The sequence below is a fragment of the Schistocerca cancellata genome, chromosome 1 (assembly GCF_023864275.1).
Source record: "Schistocerca cancellata isolate TAMUIC-IGC-003103 chromosome 1, iqSchCanc2.1, whole genome shotgun sequence".
NCBI lineage: Eukaryota > Metazoa > Arthropoda > Insecta > Orthoptera > Acrididae > Schistocerca > Schistocerca cancellata.
This window is the reverse complement of record NC_064626.1, coordinates 866,149,700-866,164,993: the sequence shown is the minus strand read 5'-3', so window position 1 is coordinate 866,164,993 and position 15,294 is coordinate 866,149,700. Positions and strand designations below refer to the sequence as shown.

General features: G+C 40.8%; 1 protein-coding gene across 3 annotated transcripts in view; it reads right to left on the bottom strand.

Annotated features, from left to right (window-relative positions):
* LOC126189637 (DDB1- and CUL4-associated factor 6-like) overlaps nt 1–15,294 on the bottom strand; it is a 202,828-nt gene that overhangs the window by 90,719 nt on the left and 96,815 nt on the right. For all 3 annotated transcript variants that reach the window (XM_049930961.1, XM_049930960.1, XM_049930959.1), the window contains exon 9: nt 4,871–4,986. In XM_049930961.1, coding sequence (XP_049786918.1) covers nt 4,871–4,986 — 116 coding nt within the window. The remainder of the gene's footprint in view (nt 1–4,870; nt 4,987–15,294) is intronic.

Genomic DNA, 15,294 nt, shown 5'->3' with positions numbered 1-15,294 from the left:
TGGCTAGAGGACAAATGTAAGGATGTAGAGGCTTATCTCACAAGGGGTAAGATAGATACTGCCTACAGGAAAATTAGAGAGACCTTTGGAGAAAAGAGAGCCACTTGTATGAATATCAAGAGCTCAGATGGAAACCCAGTTCTAAGCAAACAAGGGAAAGCAGAAAGGTGGAAGGAGTATATAGAGGGTCTATACAAGGGCGATGTACTTGAGGACAATATTATGGAAATGGAAGAGGATGTAGATGAAGATGAAATGGGAGGTACGATACTGCGTGAAGAGTTTGACAGAGCACTGAAAGACCTGAGTCAAAACAAGGCCCTGGGAGTAGACAACATTCCATTGGAACTACTGATGGCACTGGGAGAGCCAGTCCTGTCAAAACACTATCATCTGGTGAGCAAGATCTATGAGACAGGCAAAAGACCCTCAGACTTCAAGAAGAATATAATAATTCCAATCCCAAAGAAAGCAGGTGTTGACAGATGTGAAAATTACCGAACTATCAGTTTAATAAGTCACAGCTGCAAAATACTAACACGAATTCTTTACAGACGAATGGAAAAACTGGTAGAAGCCGACCTCAGCGAAGATCAGTTTGGATTCCGCAGAAATGTTGGAAAACGTGAGGCAATATTGACCCTATCTACATCTACATCTACATCCATACTCCGCAAGCCACCTGACGGTGTGTGGCGGAGGGTACCTTCAGTACCTCTATCGGTTCTCCCTTCTATTCCAGTCTCGTATTGTTCGTGGAAAGAAGGATTGTCGGTATGCCTCTGTGTGGGCTCTAATCTCTCTGATTTTATCCTCATGGTCTCTTCGCGAGATATACGTAGGAGGGAGCAATATACTGCTTGACTCTTCGGTGAAGGTATGTTCTCGAAACTTCAATAAAAGCCCGTACCGAGCTACTGAGCGTCTCTCCTGCAGAGTCTTCCACTGGAGTTTATCTATCATCTCCGTAACGCTTTCGCGATTACTAAATGATCCTGTAACGAAGCGCGCTGCTCTCCGTTGGATCTTCTCTATCTCTTCTATCAACCCTATCTGGTACGGATCCCACACTGCTGAGCAGTATTCAAGCAGTGGGCGAACAAGCGTACTGTAACCTACTTCCTTTGTTTTCGGATTGCATTTCCTTAGGATTCTTCCAATGAATCTCAGTCTGGCATCTGCTTTACCGACGATCAACATTATATGATCATTCCATTTTAAATCACTCCTAATGCGTACTCCCAGATAATTTATGGTATTAACTGCTTCCAGTTGCTGACCTGCTATTTTGTAGCTAAATGATAAAGGATCTATCTTTCTGTATATTCGCAGCACATTACACTTGTCTACATTGAGATTCAATTGCCATTCCCTGCACCATGCGTCAATTCGCTGCAGATCCTCCTGGATTTCAGTACAATTTTCCATTGTTACAACCTCTCAGTACACCACAGCATCATCTGCAAAAAGCCTCAGTGAACTTCTGATGTCATCCACCAGGTCATTTATGTATATTGTGAATAGCAACGGTCCTATGACACTCCCCTGCGGCACACCTGAAATCACTCTTACTTCGGAAGACTTCTCTCCATTGAGAATAACATGCTGCGTCCTGTTATCTAGGAACTCCTCGATCCAATCACACAATTGGTCTGATAGTCCATATGCTCTTACTTTGTTCATTAAACGACTGTGGGGAACTGTATCGAACGCCTTGCGGAAGCCAAGAAACACGGCATCTACCTGTGAACCCGTGTCTATGGCCCTCCGAGTCTCGTGGACGAATAGCGCGAGCTGGGTTTCACATGACCGTTTTTTTCGAAACCCATGCTGATTCCTACAGAGTAGATTTCTAGTCTCGAGAAAAGTCATTATACTCGAACACTATACGTGTTCCAAAATTCTGCAACTGATCGACGTTAGAGATATAGGTCTATAGTTCTGCACATCTGTTCGACGTCCCTTCTTGAAAATGGGGATGACCTGTGCTCTTTTCCAATCCTTTGGAACGCTACGCTCTTCTAGAGACCTATGGTACACCGCTGCAAGAAGGGGGGCAAGTTCCTTCGCGTACTCTGTGTAAAATTGAACTGGTATCCCATCAGGTCCAGAGGCCTTTCCTCTTTTGAGCGATTTTAATTGTTTCTCTATCCCTCTGTCGTCTATTTCGATATCTACCATTTTGTCATCTGTGCGACAATCTAGAGAAGGAACTACAGTGCAATCTTCCTCTGTGAAACAACTTTGGAAAAAGACATTTAGTATTTAGGCCTTTATTCTGTCATCCTCTGTTTCAGTACCATTTTGGTCACAGAGTGTCTGGACATTTTGTTTTGATCCACCTACCGCTTTGACATAAGACCAAAATTTCTTAGGATTTTCTGCCAAGTCAGTACATAGAACTTTACTTTCGAATTCATTGAACGCCTCTCGCATAGCCCTCCTCATACTACATTTCGCTTCGCGTAATTTTTGTTTGTCTGCAAGGCTTTGGCTATGTTTATGTTTGCTGTGAAGTTCCCTTTGCTTCCGCAGCAGTTTTCTAACTCGGTTGTTGTACCACTGTGGCTCTTTTCCATCTCTTACGATCTTGCTTGGCACATACTCATCTAACGCATAATGTACGACGGTTTTGAACTTTGTCCACTGATCCTCAACACTATCTGTACTTGAGACAAAACTTTTGTGTTGAGCCAACAGGTACTCTGAAATCTGCTTTTTGTCACTTTTTCTAAACAGAAAAATCTTCCTACCCTTTTTAATATTCCTATTTATGGCTGAAATCATCGATGCCGTAACCGCTTTATGATCGCTGATTCCCTGTTCTGCGTTAACTTTTTCAAATAGTTCGGGTCTGTTTGTCACCAGAAGGTCTAATATGTTATCCCCACGAGTCGGTTCTCTGTTTAACTGCTCAAGGTAGTTTTCAGATAAAGCACTTAAAAAAATTTCACAGGATTCTTTGTCCCTGCCACCCGTTATGAACATTTGAGTTTCCCAGTCTATATCTGGCAAATTAAAATCTCCACCCAGAACTATAACATAGTGAGGAAATCTACTCGAAATATTTTCCAAATTATCCTTCAGGTGCTCAGCCACAACAGCTGTTGAGCCAGGGGGCCTATAGAGACATCCAATTACCATGTCTGAGCCTGCTTTAACCGTGACCTTCACCCAAATCATTTCACATTTCGGATCTCCGTCAATTTCCTACGACTTATCTTAGAAGTAAGATTAAGGAAAGGCAAACCTACATTTCTAGCATTTGTAGACTTAGAGAAAGCTTTTGACAATGTTGACTGGAATACTCTCTTTCAAATTCTGGAGGAGCGAAAGGCTATTTACAATTTGTACAGAAACCAGATGGCAGTTATAAGAGTCGAGGGGCATGAGAGGGAAGCAGGGTTGGGAAGGGAGTGAGACAGGGTTGTAGCCTATCCCCAATGTTATTCAATCTGTATATTGAGCAAGCAGTAAAGGAAACAGAAGAAAAATTCGGAGTAGGTATTAAAGTCCATGGAGAAGAAATAAAAACGTTGAGGTTCACCAATGACATTGTAATTCTGTCAGAGACAGCTAAGGACTTGGAAGAGCAGTTGAACGGAATGGACAGTGTCTTGAAAGGAGGATATAAGATGAACATCAACAAAAGCAAAATGAGGATAATGGAATGTAGTCGAATTAAGTCGGGTGATGCTGAGGGAATTAGATTAGGAAATGACACACTTAAAGTAGTAAATGAGTTTTGCTATTTGGGGAGCAAAATAACTGATGATGGTCGAAGTAGAGAGGATATAAAATGTAGACTGGCAATGGAAAGGAAAGCGTTTCTGAAGAAGAGAAATTTGTTAACATCGAGTATAGATTTAAGTGTCAGGAAGTCGTTTCTGAAATTATTTGTATGGAGTGTAGCCATGTATGGAAGTGAAACATGGACGATAAATAGTTTGGACAAGAAGAGTATAGAAGCTTTCGAAATGTGGTGCTACAGAAGAATGCTGAAGATTAGATGGGTAGATCACATAACTAATGAGGAGGTGTTGAATAGAATTGGGGAGAAGAGGAGTTTGTGGCACAACTTGACAAGAAGAAGGGACCGGTTGGTAGGACATGTTCTGAGGCATCAAGGGATCACAAATTTAGCACTGGAGGGCAGCGTGGAGGGTAAAAATTGTAGAGGGAGACCAAGAGATGAATACACTAAGCAGATTCAGAAGGATGTAGGTTGCAGTAAGTACTGGGAGATTAAGAAGCTTGCACAGGATAAGAGTAGCATGGAGAGCTGCATCAAACCAGTCTCAGGACTGAAGACAACAACAACAACAACAACAACAACAATAAAGGTAGGACTTAATCATAGTGAATTACTGTAAGTGATTAAATGCCATTTAATTTTTTTGAGAGAGTCTAGACATACAATATATAGATATGGGAATCAAAGAAATACACTGCTGTCAATAAGATCCAATGAATTGCCACAGAAACATGCACTGGAAACTACTGGATAATCCTGGCACAGAAAGAAAACAAAGGCTTGATCTTCCAATATGATGGGTTCCCACTATATTGCTCCATAAATGTCAGGAACAATTGGAATTATAGCTTGCATCAACTGCACCTAAGAGTCATGCAAAAATGTAGACATTCTCTCTTTGAAAATTTGATAAGATCATGAGATTAACTTAAGAGATGTTGAAAATACATCTCTACAAAATTAACACTCTTTATTTTAATTAAGGAACTGAGTCAGTTAATCAATGATATTATTTAAATTTTGCTTGCAGCAATCTTCTTCTTCACACTAACTAAATACTTATACTAATTACTTTCACATGCAAATGTAAAAAAAAAGTCTTAGCGTATATTTTACCTGTTGTGGTAGGCGATCTTTCACGTGCAAGTTCATCGCCCACACCTAATGAGATTGTACCACTTGACGAACTTTTGTCAGAGTACACAAGGCGAACAGCAGGTTCAACGCCATGTCTGTAATAAACACACCACAGATGTTTCAATGGCAGTGGAATGTGGAGAACACAAATGTGACAACATACTGTTGCAATAAAACATGCAGGGGTAACATTACTTGCCATTCATATCCACACCATTATGATAAAAAAGAGCATTTATACCAATAGCATGACTCAAGTGTGTAGAAAAGGTTTTGGACAAAATCATCTTCCACAATGTTTTACACACACACACACACACACACAAGTGCACATGAGAGCTAAGTTAGAGAGTGAGAGTGTATCTTTGTGTGTGTGTGTGTGTGTGTGTGTGTGTGTGTGTGAGTGAGTGAGTGAGTGAGTGAGAGAGAGAGAGAGAGAGAGTTTTGGTGTGAGAGAGAAACGGCAGGGCAGGAGGTTAACCTTTTGACTACTTCCTGTGAGATTTCAAAGTCACAATCTATATACTGCTTTGTCACACACCTCACCATGCAATGAGTGCTGAATAATTTCAGTACACTCACCATAAATATTCTAATGCATTAATGCAGAACCGATTTACAGTGGATAACAATTAGTTCTAATTTTGGTCACCAGGTGCAAATCTGGCACTGTGAATTTAAGAAAGACACACAGAAATGTTTCTGTATGTAATGAATTAGGAACGGGATATGGGCAGAAAAGGTCAAACAAGTGAGAAAGGCATAATGTTAATTTTATTATTGATCGCCACTAACACAATTTGTTCCATATGAGCACGGAGATGTCGATGAATGCTGCATCCATAAAATGACATGATCAACAGTTTCTCACAGTGGTTCTCGTTGAATCTGAGCAACATATTCCTGTGTACCAGCCTTCGGATCAGGTAGAGACCGAATGTGTATCTTGTAAATGGGTTCTTTTAGGTATCCCGACGACCAAAAGTCACATGGAAAACCTCGAGATAACACACGCATGGAAGTTTTCACTAATCATATCTTTCACTGGGTGGGCGACATGAGGTGTTGGCCAAATTTTGTGTGAAAACAGTGATTTCCACAGAGTTCTGCTCTTCCATTGCAGGAATCACATGCTTGTACAAAAAGGTGTCAATAACATGCAGACATCATGGTACACCTGACAGGCTCTCTGGGTGTATTCTCCTTAAAGAAGAATGAACTGAGAATAAATGTGCTTGAGTATCCACACAGCACTGTCACATATGGCCAAGCAGTGGCTCTTTGTGCACAATATATGGTTTATTCACTGCACAGTGTATTCACTGCATTGTGTAGTGTAAAATGTTTCTCATCACTCAACAGAATATTGCCCAGCATATGTCATCAACTTCAGTTCATGCCAGAAATTGAACAGTAAATTCAGAATGTTGCTGGGGATCTTGAGGTCTCAGTTGCTGCACTGTCTGGCTCTTGCATGGGTACCAGTGTAAAATCAATCACAAAACTTTCAATACTGTTGACCATGGGATGGACAATTCTTGTGACACTGCATGTGCACTAGCATTACCCAAGGCACGTGCTTCATGGCCAGTTACAGCAGCAGCAACCTCATCAACAACTTCCACCAGGATAGGACACCTTCTTCTTCCAGGAGCCACATCAAGCTCACCTGTGTTTTTTGACCTTTCAGTCAGTGATACTCTCTCAATGCAGCACTGTCACTTCTGCTGTTCACATAAAACAGTTTCATTACCAAAGCATGGTCTCTTCTCCTTAGCCATACTTTTCTCACACATTGTGGTCAAATGACAGCATGCATATCACACCATCATACAAACAGCATACAGCACCAGATTTCCATCTAGTGGCCACAACTGTAAATAATTTGTTTTCCAGCATAAATCAGTTCCGCACTAATGAATTAGCATATCTACCAAGCTTCATTGTGATAATTACAGCCCACACTGGTCCTTCATAAGTAGCAGAAATGTAATTGCATGCACATGGCATTTGCAATATCTGCACTATCTACTGTAGTTTTTCATAGCAACATAGTCTGTCGGGAAGCACAAAACACAGAACTAACAGAAACAACAGGATGAATACTGCGATCTCAGTATATTGAAATGCCACGTGTTGCATTTATACCCAGGCCACTGAAACTTTGCACTTGACATATGCATCTCAAGCTGACAGTATAACAGGTTAACAAGTGAAGAACGTGAAGTGCGAGCACTAAGCGTGGGACGTGAACCAATCCCTGCAGCACTATCGCAGCTGGTCGTAACGTCAAAGTTCCCATGTTGCTGGCTTTATTTGGGCTGAACAAAAAACAATGCATGTTGTAGGTAGATTCTATTAAGTGTTTGCATTGAACTGTGTTTTATTTGCTGTTATTTATAAAATTCTGATACTCAAAAAAAAATCAGAAAATTCTTTGGGTCAAGGTATGTCGATAGACAGGGAGGCGTTAAAGTTACTACAGAGAGCTCATGAGTCTTACAAGCAAGAGAAAGAATATACATGTATTCATGGACAGCCATCAGTTCCTACCAATAAAGATATGCAACGAACATCAAAAGTTCGCAAAAGCTTAAAGATGTAGACATGAGCCGTAATGACCCCAAGCCGTCTGGATCACATTATATATTTTTAGCAACTCACGACTCATGGGAAGAACAAAAAGCAGCCTCACCCTGTCACTGAGATTCTGTCAAGACTGGTGCAACTGGCAGGCATACTTATGCTTACTACAGCAGGAAAGACTATCCTACAGTAGCAAACTTACTAGTGTCATTAAAAGAAAGTGAACTTTTCAGGAGTGGGAAAACGCTGCTAAATTTGTGCTGAAAAGAAGGGCTTCTGTTACAAAACCATTTGTTATATATAGTGTCATTGCTCAATAGTTTACATTTATGAAATGAAACAGAAAACAGTATTGTCTGTTATGTGTATGAACACTGCAGTTGCAACATCACTACTGCAGTATAGGCAACCTAGCTTAATGTAATGCAAACTGTCAAGTGCAATGTTTCACCGGTGCAGGTATAAAGCACACTATAAATTATGGTGAAATCCCTGCAAAAACACCAACATCAAATTGATAATGAAGTTGTATAATGGACAGTGAAATGCCACTCTCAAGCTCAGAGTATATGTTAAGGTGTGCTGACCTCATATCTGACCACAGCCAAATGTTAACAGAGTGTACATCTCGAAACTTCCACAACATTCAATCACACTACAGCCACGTGGGCACTGAACTGCTCTAGCAGAGCTGCACAGTCAAAAGGTTAAGAACAGTCACACAAATCTGAAAGATGTAGATGCACACAGGGAGGTGACTAGTACATACAAAGGGAAAATCAGTGGGGTATGAGCCATTAGGGAAACTGCCAAGAAAATACTAACGGAGATACATGACGATCCAGAGATAGAAAAAGGGATAAGAAAAGGAAGATCTGAATGAGTCAGAATGGTATAAAAAAGTACCAAGGTATGGAGGAACGAGAGAGGGTAAAAATGGATGAAGAAACAGTACTCATGCACACTAAGATCACAGGTGTTCCTGAAGCAAAGAACACTTGCTATAAGAAAATCAGAGAAACTGCCAAAGCAATATTTCATGCCTTCCAAACTTGCATAACATCCTTGTCCATCCCTACGTGGCTAAGGCTTGCAACCCCTACCCAGCAGATCATAATCCCTGCAGAAGACCCAGGTTCAGGAACTGTCCCATACATAAATCTACCACCTCCAACTCTAGTGCTATGCATTTCCTGCAATGTCAAAGGTAAAGGCCAAATATGAAAGCAGTCAATTAGCTACCAACTGCACAGCAATAATTATACAGTGTTCTATTTTGGTATGACAATGAAATGATTATCCACCAGACTAACAAATGACCAATACCAAACTATGGCCAAGGGTCGATCAAGACAACCCAGTTGTTGAGGTCATTGCTCAGCTACTCAAAATGCATGCAATTTGGATCCCCACCCCTCAACAACCATTCTATTGGAGTGTATGGAATCATCCTGCAACATACCCTTCATTTCCACAATCCTCCTCACCTCCATCTCCATTCTCCTGTTAACACCTCATTCTACAATCCTGCTCCATCTGACGTGTCTGAAGTACGATTAACTCAACTCTATCTTCCCAATCTTATCTCTGTTGCTCAATACGTAACCTCCTCCTCTCCCTTAGAGTAATTTCTGTGATTTTTCTGGTCAGTCTCTTACTATGGTCTCTATATATTTGTGTTGTGGTCAGCAATTTCCCTTGTGTGCATGTACATGTTCCACACCATCACAATCTTTCAAAACTTTTTTTTATTACTGCCCCCCCCCCCCCCCCCCTCTCTCTCTCTCTCTCTCTCTCTCTCTCTCTCTCTCTCTCTCTCTTGCCCATGCCCCATCAATGACTCCAATGTACAATACCACCAAGCAAGGTTCATTACTTGCATACTTTTGAGTACTGTCTGACCTGTTAGATGCCTTCTGATCAGTAAAAGGTCAGTAGAGCACAAATTACTCACATGTTCTCCTACACAGTCTATGGGACTAGGCCAGTATAAGGAGGGATTTCTGGCACAGGATGACCACATAGCAGAGCAGAAGTAAATATACTGTCTGGTTAATACACAGATGTTCCCTCAGGGAGTTCAATTACCAAATTAGGTAAAAAAAAAGTCATCAAAAACTTGCTGAATTATTGTATCAGACACTGTCATGTAAATAAATCACTCCATATACACCCACTGCTACCAACATAGACTGCTGACATCAAGCATAACAGTATCACCATACTGAGTAGTTCAAGCCAAGCATGCACATAACCATTCACAGAATGGAACAAAATCTCGTAACTTGTCAAATTAAAATACCTCTCTCTACCTCTCAATTACCTTGCAATTTGCAAGTGATTTCAGTGACAGATTCCTGTGACATGTAGGTGACCCAGTGGGTACTTGCTGGAGTAGTTCATTTATTATGGAGTGTGTAGTACATGGCCATCAACATACTGTTGACACTTTGACCACTATTATAGTGGAGGTCAGTTGCTCTACAGAGCTGCAGCAGCATCAACTGGGTGTATTGGTCCCCGAGTGCTGCACTTGACATGGCCATTAACTCTGCCTGCCCTTTGTATTTCTTCTGTCACTAATTTGTTTACATATATCATTTCTAACAATTTCAATCTCGGCTCTGGGGCTCTTGAGCAAACTGAAAGAGCTCTCTAATACCCTACAAGTGCAGTCATTTAAGAGACTGGGGCACTTTCTCTCCAAATTCCAAAATCTATCCATTATTAAAGATTGGAAATATTTTCATTGTGTAATACTAAATTATAACACTGTATTATGTAGATGTACACTGTTCCAGCAGAGAAATACCATGGCCACACAGCTGAAATTACAGGTCGTAAGAGTGATGGTAATTCAGTAATCGTTCTGTTTACACTTCAGTAAGGACATGCAAAGTCCACAGACAACTTTTGCACTTGCACACACTCTCCATCATCACTGGATGTTTAATTAATGGGAAAGAGCTACTCAATTCAATACGTAACTCTTACCACAAATTTTATTGCCAGATGCAGCAATACTGCCACAAAATATTTAGTTTCTTCAATACTGATTGACACTCCCCCTCTAACTCCTGCGAAGTAGCAGTTTGAAATGTGCGTTGATGTATCTCTACATTAAAGATACCAACCATTTCTTAGATCGTCTGAAATCTGTGTCCGTCCACAACACACTTTGCTTTTCAGCATTGATGCCACCTCTGTCTATACCTACATCCCCCATGTACATGGTCTGTCTGCTGATGAACATTTTCTTAGTCAACACCCACCCGATTCCAAACCCATGACATCCTTCTTGCTCACCTTAATCAACTTCACACTTACCAAAAATTACTTCACCTTTGAGGGACAGACATACAAACAGATCAGGGGTACGGCCATGGGAACCAGGATGGCTCCTTCCTTTGCCAACCTTTTCATGGGTCACTTGGAGAGGGCTTTCCTGGGATCCATAAGCCTTCATCCACTGATTTAGTTTAGATACATTGATGACATGTTTGCCATATGAACTCATGGTGAGGATGACTTGTTAAAATTCCTGCAATCTATAAATACCTTCTCCCAAATAAATTTCACACGGTCTTATTGCAAATCCCATGCTACTTTCCTTGATGTTTATCTCATTTTCAGGAAAGGCCAGCTACACTCCTCTGTCCACATTAAACCTACTAATAAACAATAGTAGTTACATTTTGATAGTTGCCATCTTTTCCATGTTAGATGTTCCCTTCCAAACAGCCTTTGCATTTGAGGCAAACATATCTGTTCGGATGCAGACTCTTTACAGCAATACACAACCAGTCTCACATCAGCCTTCACTGGACGTAATTACCCCACCAGCCTTCTTCAGAAGCAGATTTTCTGGGCCATCAGATCCAATTCTGGTACTGCTGATCCCTTCAAAAAACAACTTCAGAGTGTGCCACTTGTAACTCAGTATTATCCTGGTCTTGAAGGTATTAATCAGCTATGTCAACAAGGCCATTATTTCCTAAAATAATGCCCTGAAATGAGATCCATTCTGTCTGAGATGTTGCCCACCACAACAGAATAGCTTTTTGTCATCCTCCCAATATCCGTAACATCCTTGTCAGACCCCATGCTCCTTCTGTACCCATCTCACTACCCTATGGCTCTGACCCCTATGACCATCCCTGCTACAAGACTTGCCCCATGCACTCTCCTACCACCACTTATTCCAGCCCTGTAACTGGCAAAACATATACTATCAAAGGGAGAGCCACATTTGAAACAATACATCATGTACCACCTGTTATGTGAACAAAGTTCGGCCTTTTACATCGGACCCAGTTATTGGTCAGGATGAATGGGCACAGGAAGAGATTGTATAGTGGCAACACATGCTCTACAACGTGACAGTCATGACCTCGGTGCCTGTTTCACCACACACACCATCTGGATTCTTCCCCCAGACACCAGTTTCTTGGGAACTTGCACTACATGTCCTTGGTTCTTGCCATCCACCTGGCCTTAATTTACATTAATTCCTTCCGTCTCAGCATTTCTTCACAGTATCTATTCCTTTCTTAACTCCATTTTAATTTTCTAAATCTCTTGTTTTCTGATCTGTCTATTTTTCGCCTTCCTCCCTCCCATCTCTCTTACACACAATGCACTTAGCTCTTCACTCTTATTAACTCATGCACAATGTTTTATTAGTAATCTCTGTCTTGCATATTATCCTGTCTTCCACCTTTAAGCTCTCAAGTTTTCAAATCTCATCCAGTGCAGTTCTCAACACTCAGTCTTTCCTTCTCATCCTATCCGGTAAGTCTTCCCTGACCTGGGGTTCTGGGTGACGTTTCTGAACTGTACCCCGTTTGCTAAACCTTTCCAGTCCTTCTCCTTCACCCTTCCTCCTTCCCTTTCAACTCTTCTGCCAGAAGAAGGAACCACTGGCTCCGAAAGCTTGTAAAAGTTAAACCTTTTTGTGTTTTTGTTCTCCTGTTGCCACTTGGTGAGTAGATTTTTTATCTATGCATTTATGACGTATTTGTGAATATAGACTACAGTAACATCTACCACCACCAGACGGTGTTGCTGCTTCCGACAGGTGGCACACTGTAACAACACTTCTTCTGGCTTACAAGTACACTGGTGAACATCTATAACACAACACGGAAGCAGACAAGCACGGGCAACAGTGGACGGTGTGATTTCTCTGGAAGCAATGAATGACTGCCTTACATATCTGCAAGAGGTTAGTAGTCATATGTAGGGAAACAGCACCAAGTCACAGATCTGTGTTTTGTTGGGTCTCAGATTTTAGGGATGGCAGTGGCTCCTGAAAACAGCAAGAGCACTGGGCGTCCAGCAACTGCACACAAACCAAACAAGTCCAGCGTGTCAATAATTTCATAATAGGAAACACCAAATCACATTTGATAAACAAGAGAAGGCAACAGGTCTATCATGGGGAATCCTCCACATTGTCATCCATGATGATATGAAGATGAAGAAGGTGATCACACAATGGGTGCCCCATTCCCTCACCACTGCACAGAGACAGAAGTGTGTGGAGATATGCCAACAGCTGGTGTTGGTGCAGTGCAGTGCAGATTCAGCTGAGTTCCTTGACTACCTGTTCACCATAAGCGAATTATGGTTCTTCCATCAGACTTCAGAAAAGAAATGCCAGTCTATGTCATGGTCACAGCTATTCATGCAAAAACAAATGGCGACTATGTTCTGGGATAAGGAAGGGATAATTCTGGCAGACTGGCTTCCTCCCACTACAACTCTCATCAGTGATCGGTACTGCAGTCCACTGCACTGACTCTTGTAGCCGCATTCAACACCACCACCACAGAAAAAAGGGCTGTGGCATTCTGGTCCAATACAACAATGTGTGCCCACTTGCCAGTTGCCATACCATTGCCACTTTGCAAGAACTATGGTTTAGTGCACTGCCACATCCTCCATATTAGCTGGTTCTGGGTCCTAGTGACTATGCCCTATTCGACACAATGAAAGAGGACATATGGTAAGAAGATCACTACAGACGATGAACTTCATGCAGTTGTCCACCAGTGGTGACAGGATAAGGTATCTGTTTGTTCAGTAAATGGTTCCTGTGAGCACAAAAATTTGTGGAGTCAATCATCTGTGAATGTCTCAAGTAATATTTTGGAAGAGTATAACAACAATGGAAATTCCTGTACGGAATAGTACATAAAATAAGGAAAAGGCAACCAGTCACCTATAGCTGACTGATGGGTTGTGTGTAGAAACAAGCAACAAAAAACAGTGTTCACTCTAGCTTTTCAGCTCTTGCTCTTTCTTTAGCTAAAGTACACACATACACATTCACAAGCACAACCACATCGATGCCCAAAAAAACACTCCCGCGGTGAGACAGAATGTGTGTACTTCTTCCGCTGGAGAAAGAGCAAGAAGTCAAAAGCTAGTGTGAATGCTATTTTCAGTGGTGTGTTTCTATGCACTAAACATCAGTTCACTATACATGATTGGTTTCCTTTCTCTTATTTCATGTAGTTTTTGAGTGATATACTGCTCTAAAATGTTGAATTCCATAATAAATGAAATTTCAAACAGCGACCTGACAGAAATCGTGCTGTATCCATCAAACTTATTTAACAATTCCTTAACAATGATGACATTAGAAACACGCTATTAAACAATCATGGTTTTTTCTTAGCTAAAGAGTTGGTTTTGCCAAGTTGAACTACTGTGCAGAACTGTGGCAATTATGATATAATACTAATTTGTCATTGTAACAATATTATGAAAAGGAAAGTTGCTACTCACCATATAGCGGAGATGCTGAGTAGCAACTTTCCTTTTCATAATATTGTTACATTCCATCCTGGATTTTCCATTGTTTGATTTGTCATTATGTGTGAACTCTGGGCAAAGGTGTGTCATTTATATCTTGGGACAGCAGAAAGAGGAGATTGTTTTATATCATTTGTACATGATGTTTATCAAGTTTGTGAGGAACACAGTTGCCCAGTTTCTTGGCCCTTAAGAGATGCCAAAAATCTGTGCTTCATTTGTTCCTTAGTTTAGTGTAGATCAGAGAGGATTTTTTTAATTGATACACACAAACACAATCTGCTACCATGAATTACATCACAGAATTCCTTCTCTCTTTCAGCCCCCCACCCCTCCCCCTCCACTCCTACTCAACTGCAAAGTGGTAAATTTGAAATTTGTAGATGTATAGCTCTCACACAGAGATTCCAGAAATGTTAGACATTTCTGTGGCCATTCATGTAGGTGGTGTTCCATCTTCTTGATTTAAAATAAATAAATAAAGGTATATTACCAATTTGCTTCAGACATAGTCCCAAGCTGATAAAAACAGTACTATTAAAATGGAAAACAGTGATATTAAATGGCTGATGCAAGTAATTATTGGAGATAAAGTATAACAATTGCTATCTCACACATCAAAAATGGATTATATTAAAGTGTATTGTACGAGTTCTCTAAGAAAGATCTTTGCACATGGAAGGTAGGAATGAAGCACTGGCAGAGTGAAGCTCCAAGTGTAACTGAGAGGCATTCTCTTCTGATTCAATTGATAGTGTTATCTATGAAAAGCAAATATCTCATGTTTGAGACTTTTATAACAACACAATGTTTTAATCCGTCAGACACCACAAACTCTGCATCAAATTGAAAGTTTCACTCTAAATGGATGCTTAGTTTTAAAAATGAATCTAAAACACAAGAGGAGATGCCACCCAATTTGGGTAACATTTCTGAAGATTCCACTAAATATTACTCCTATTTCTTTCAATTAATTTTCAAATCACTACTTGTTTGTT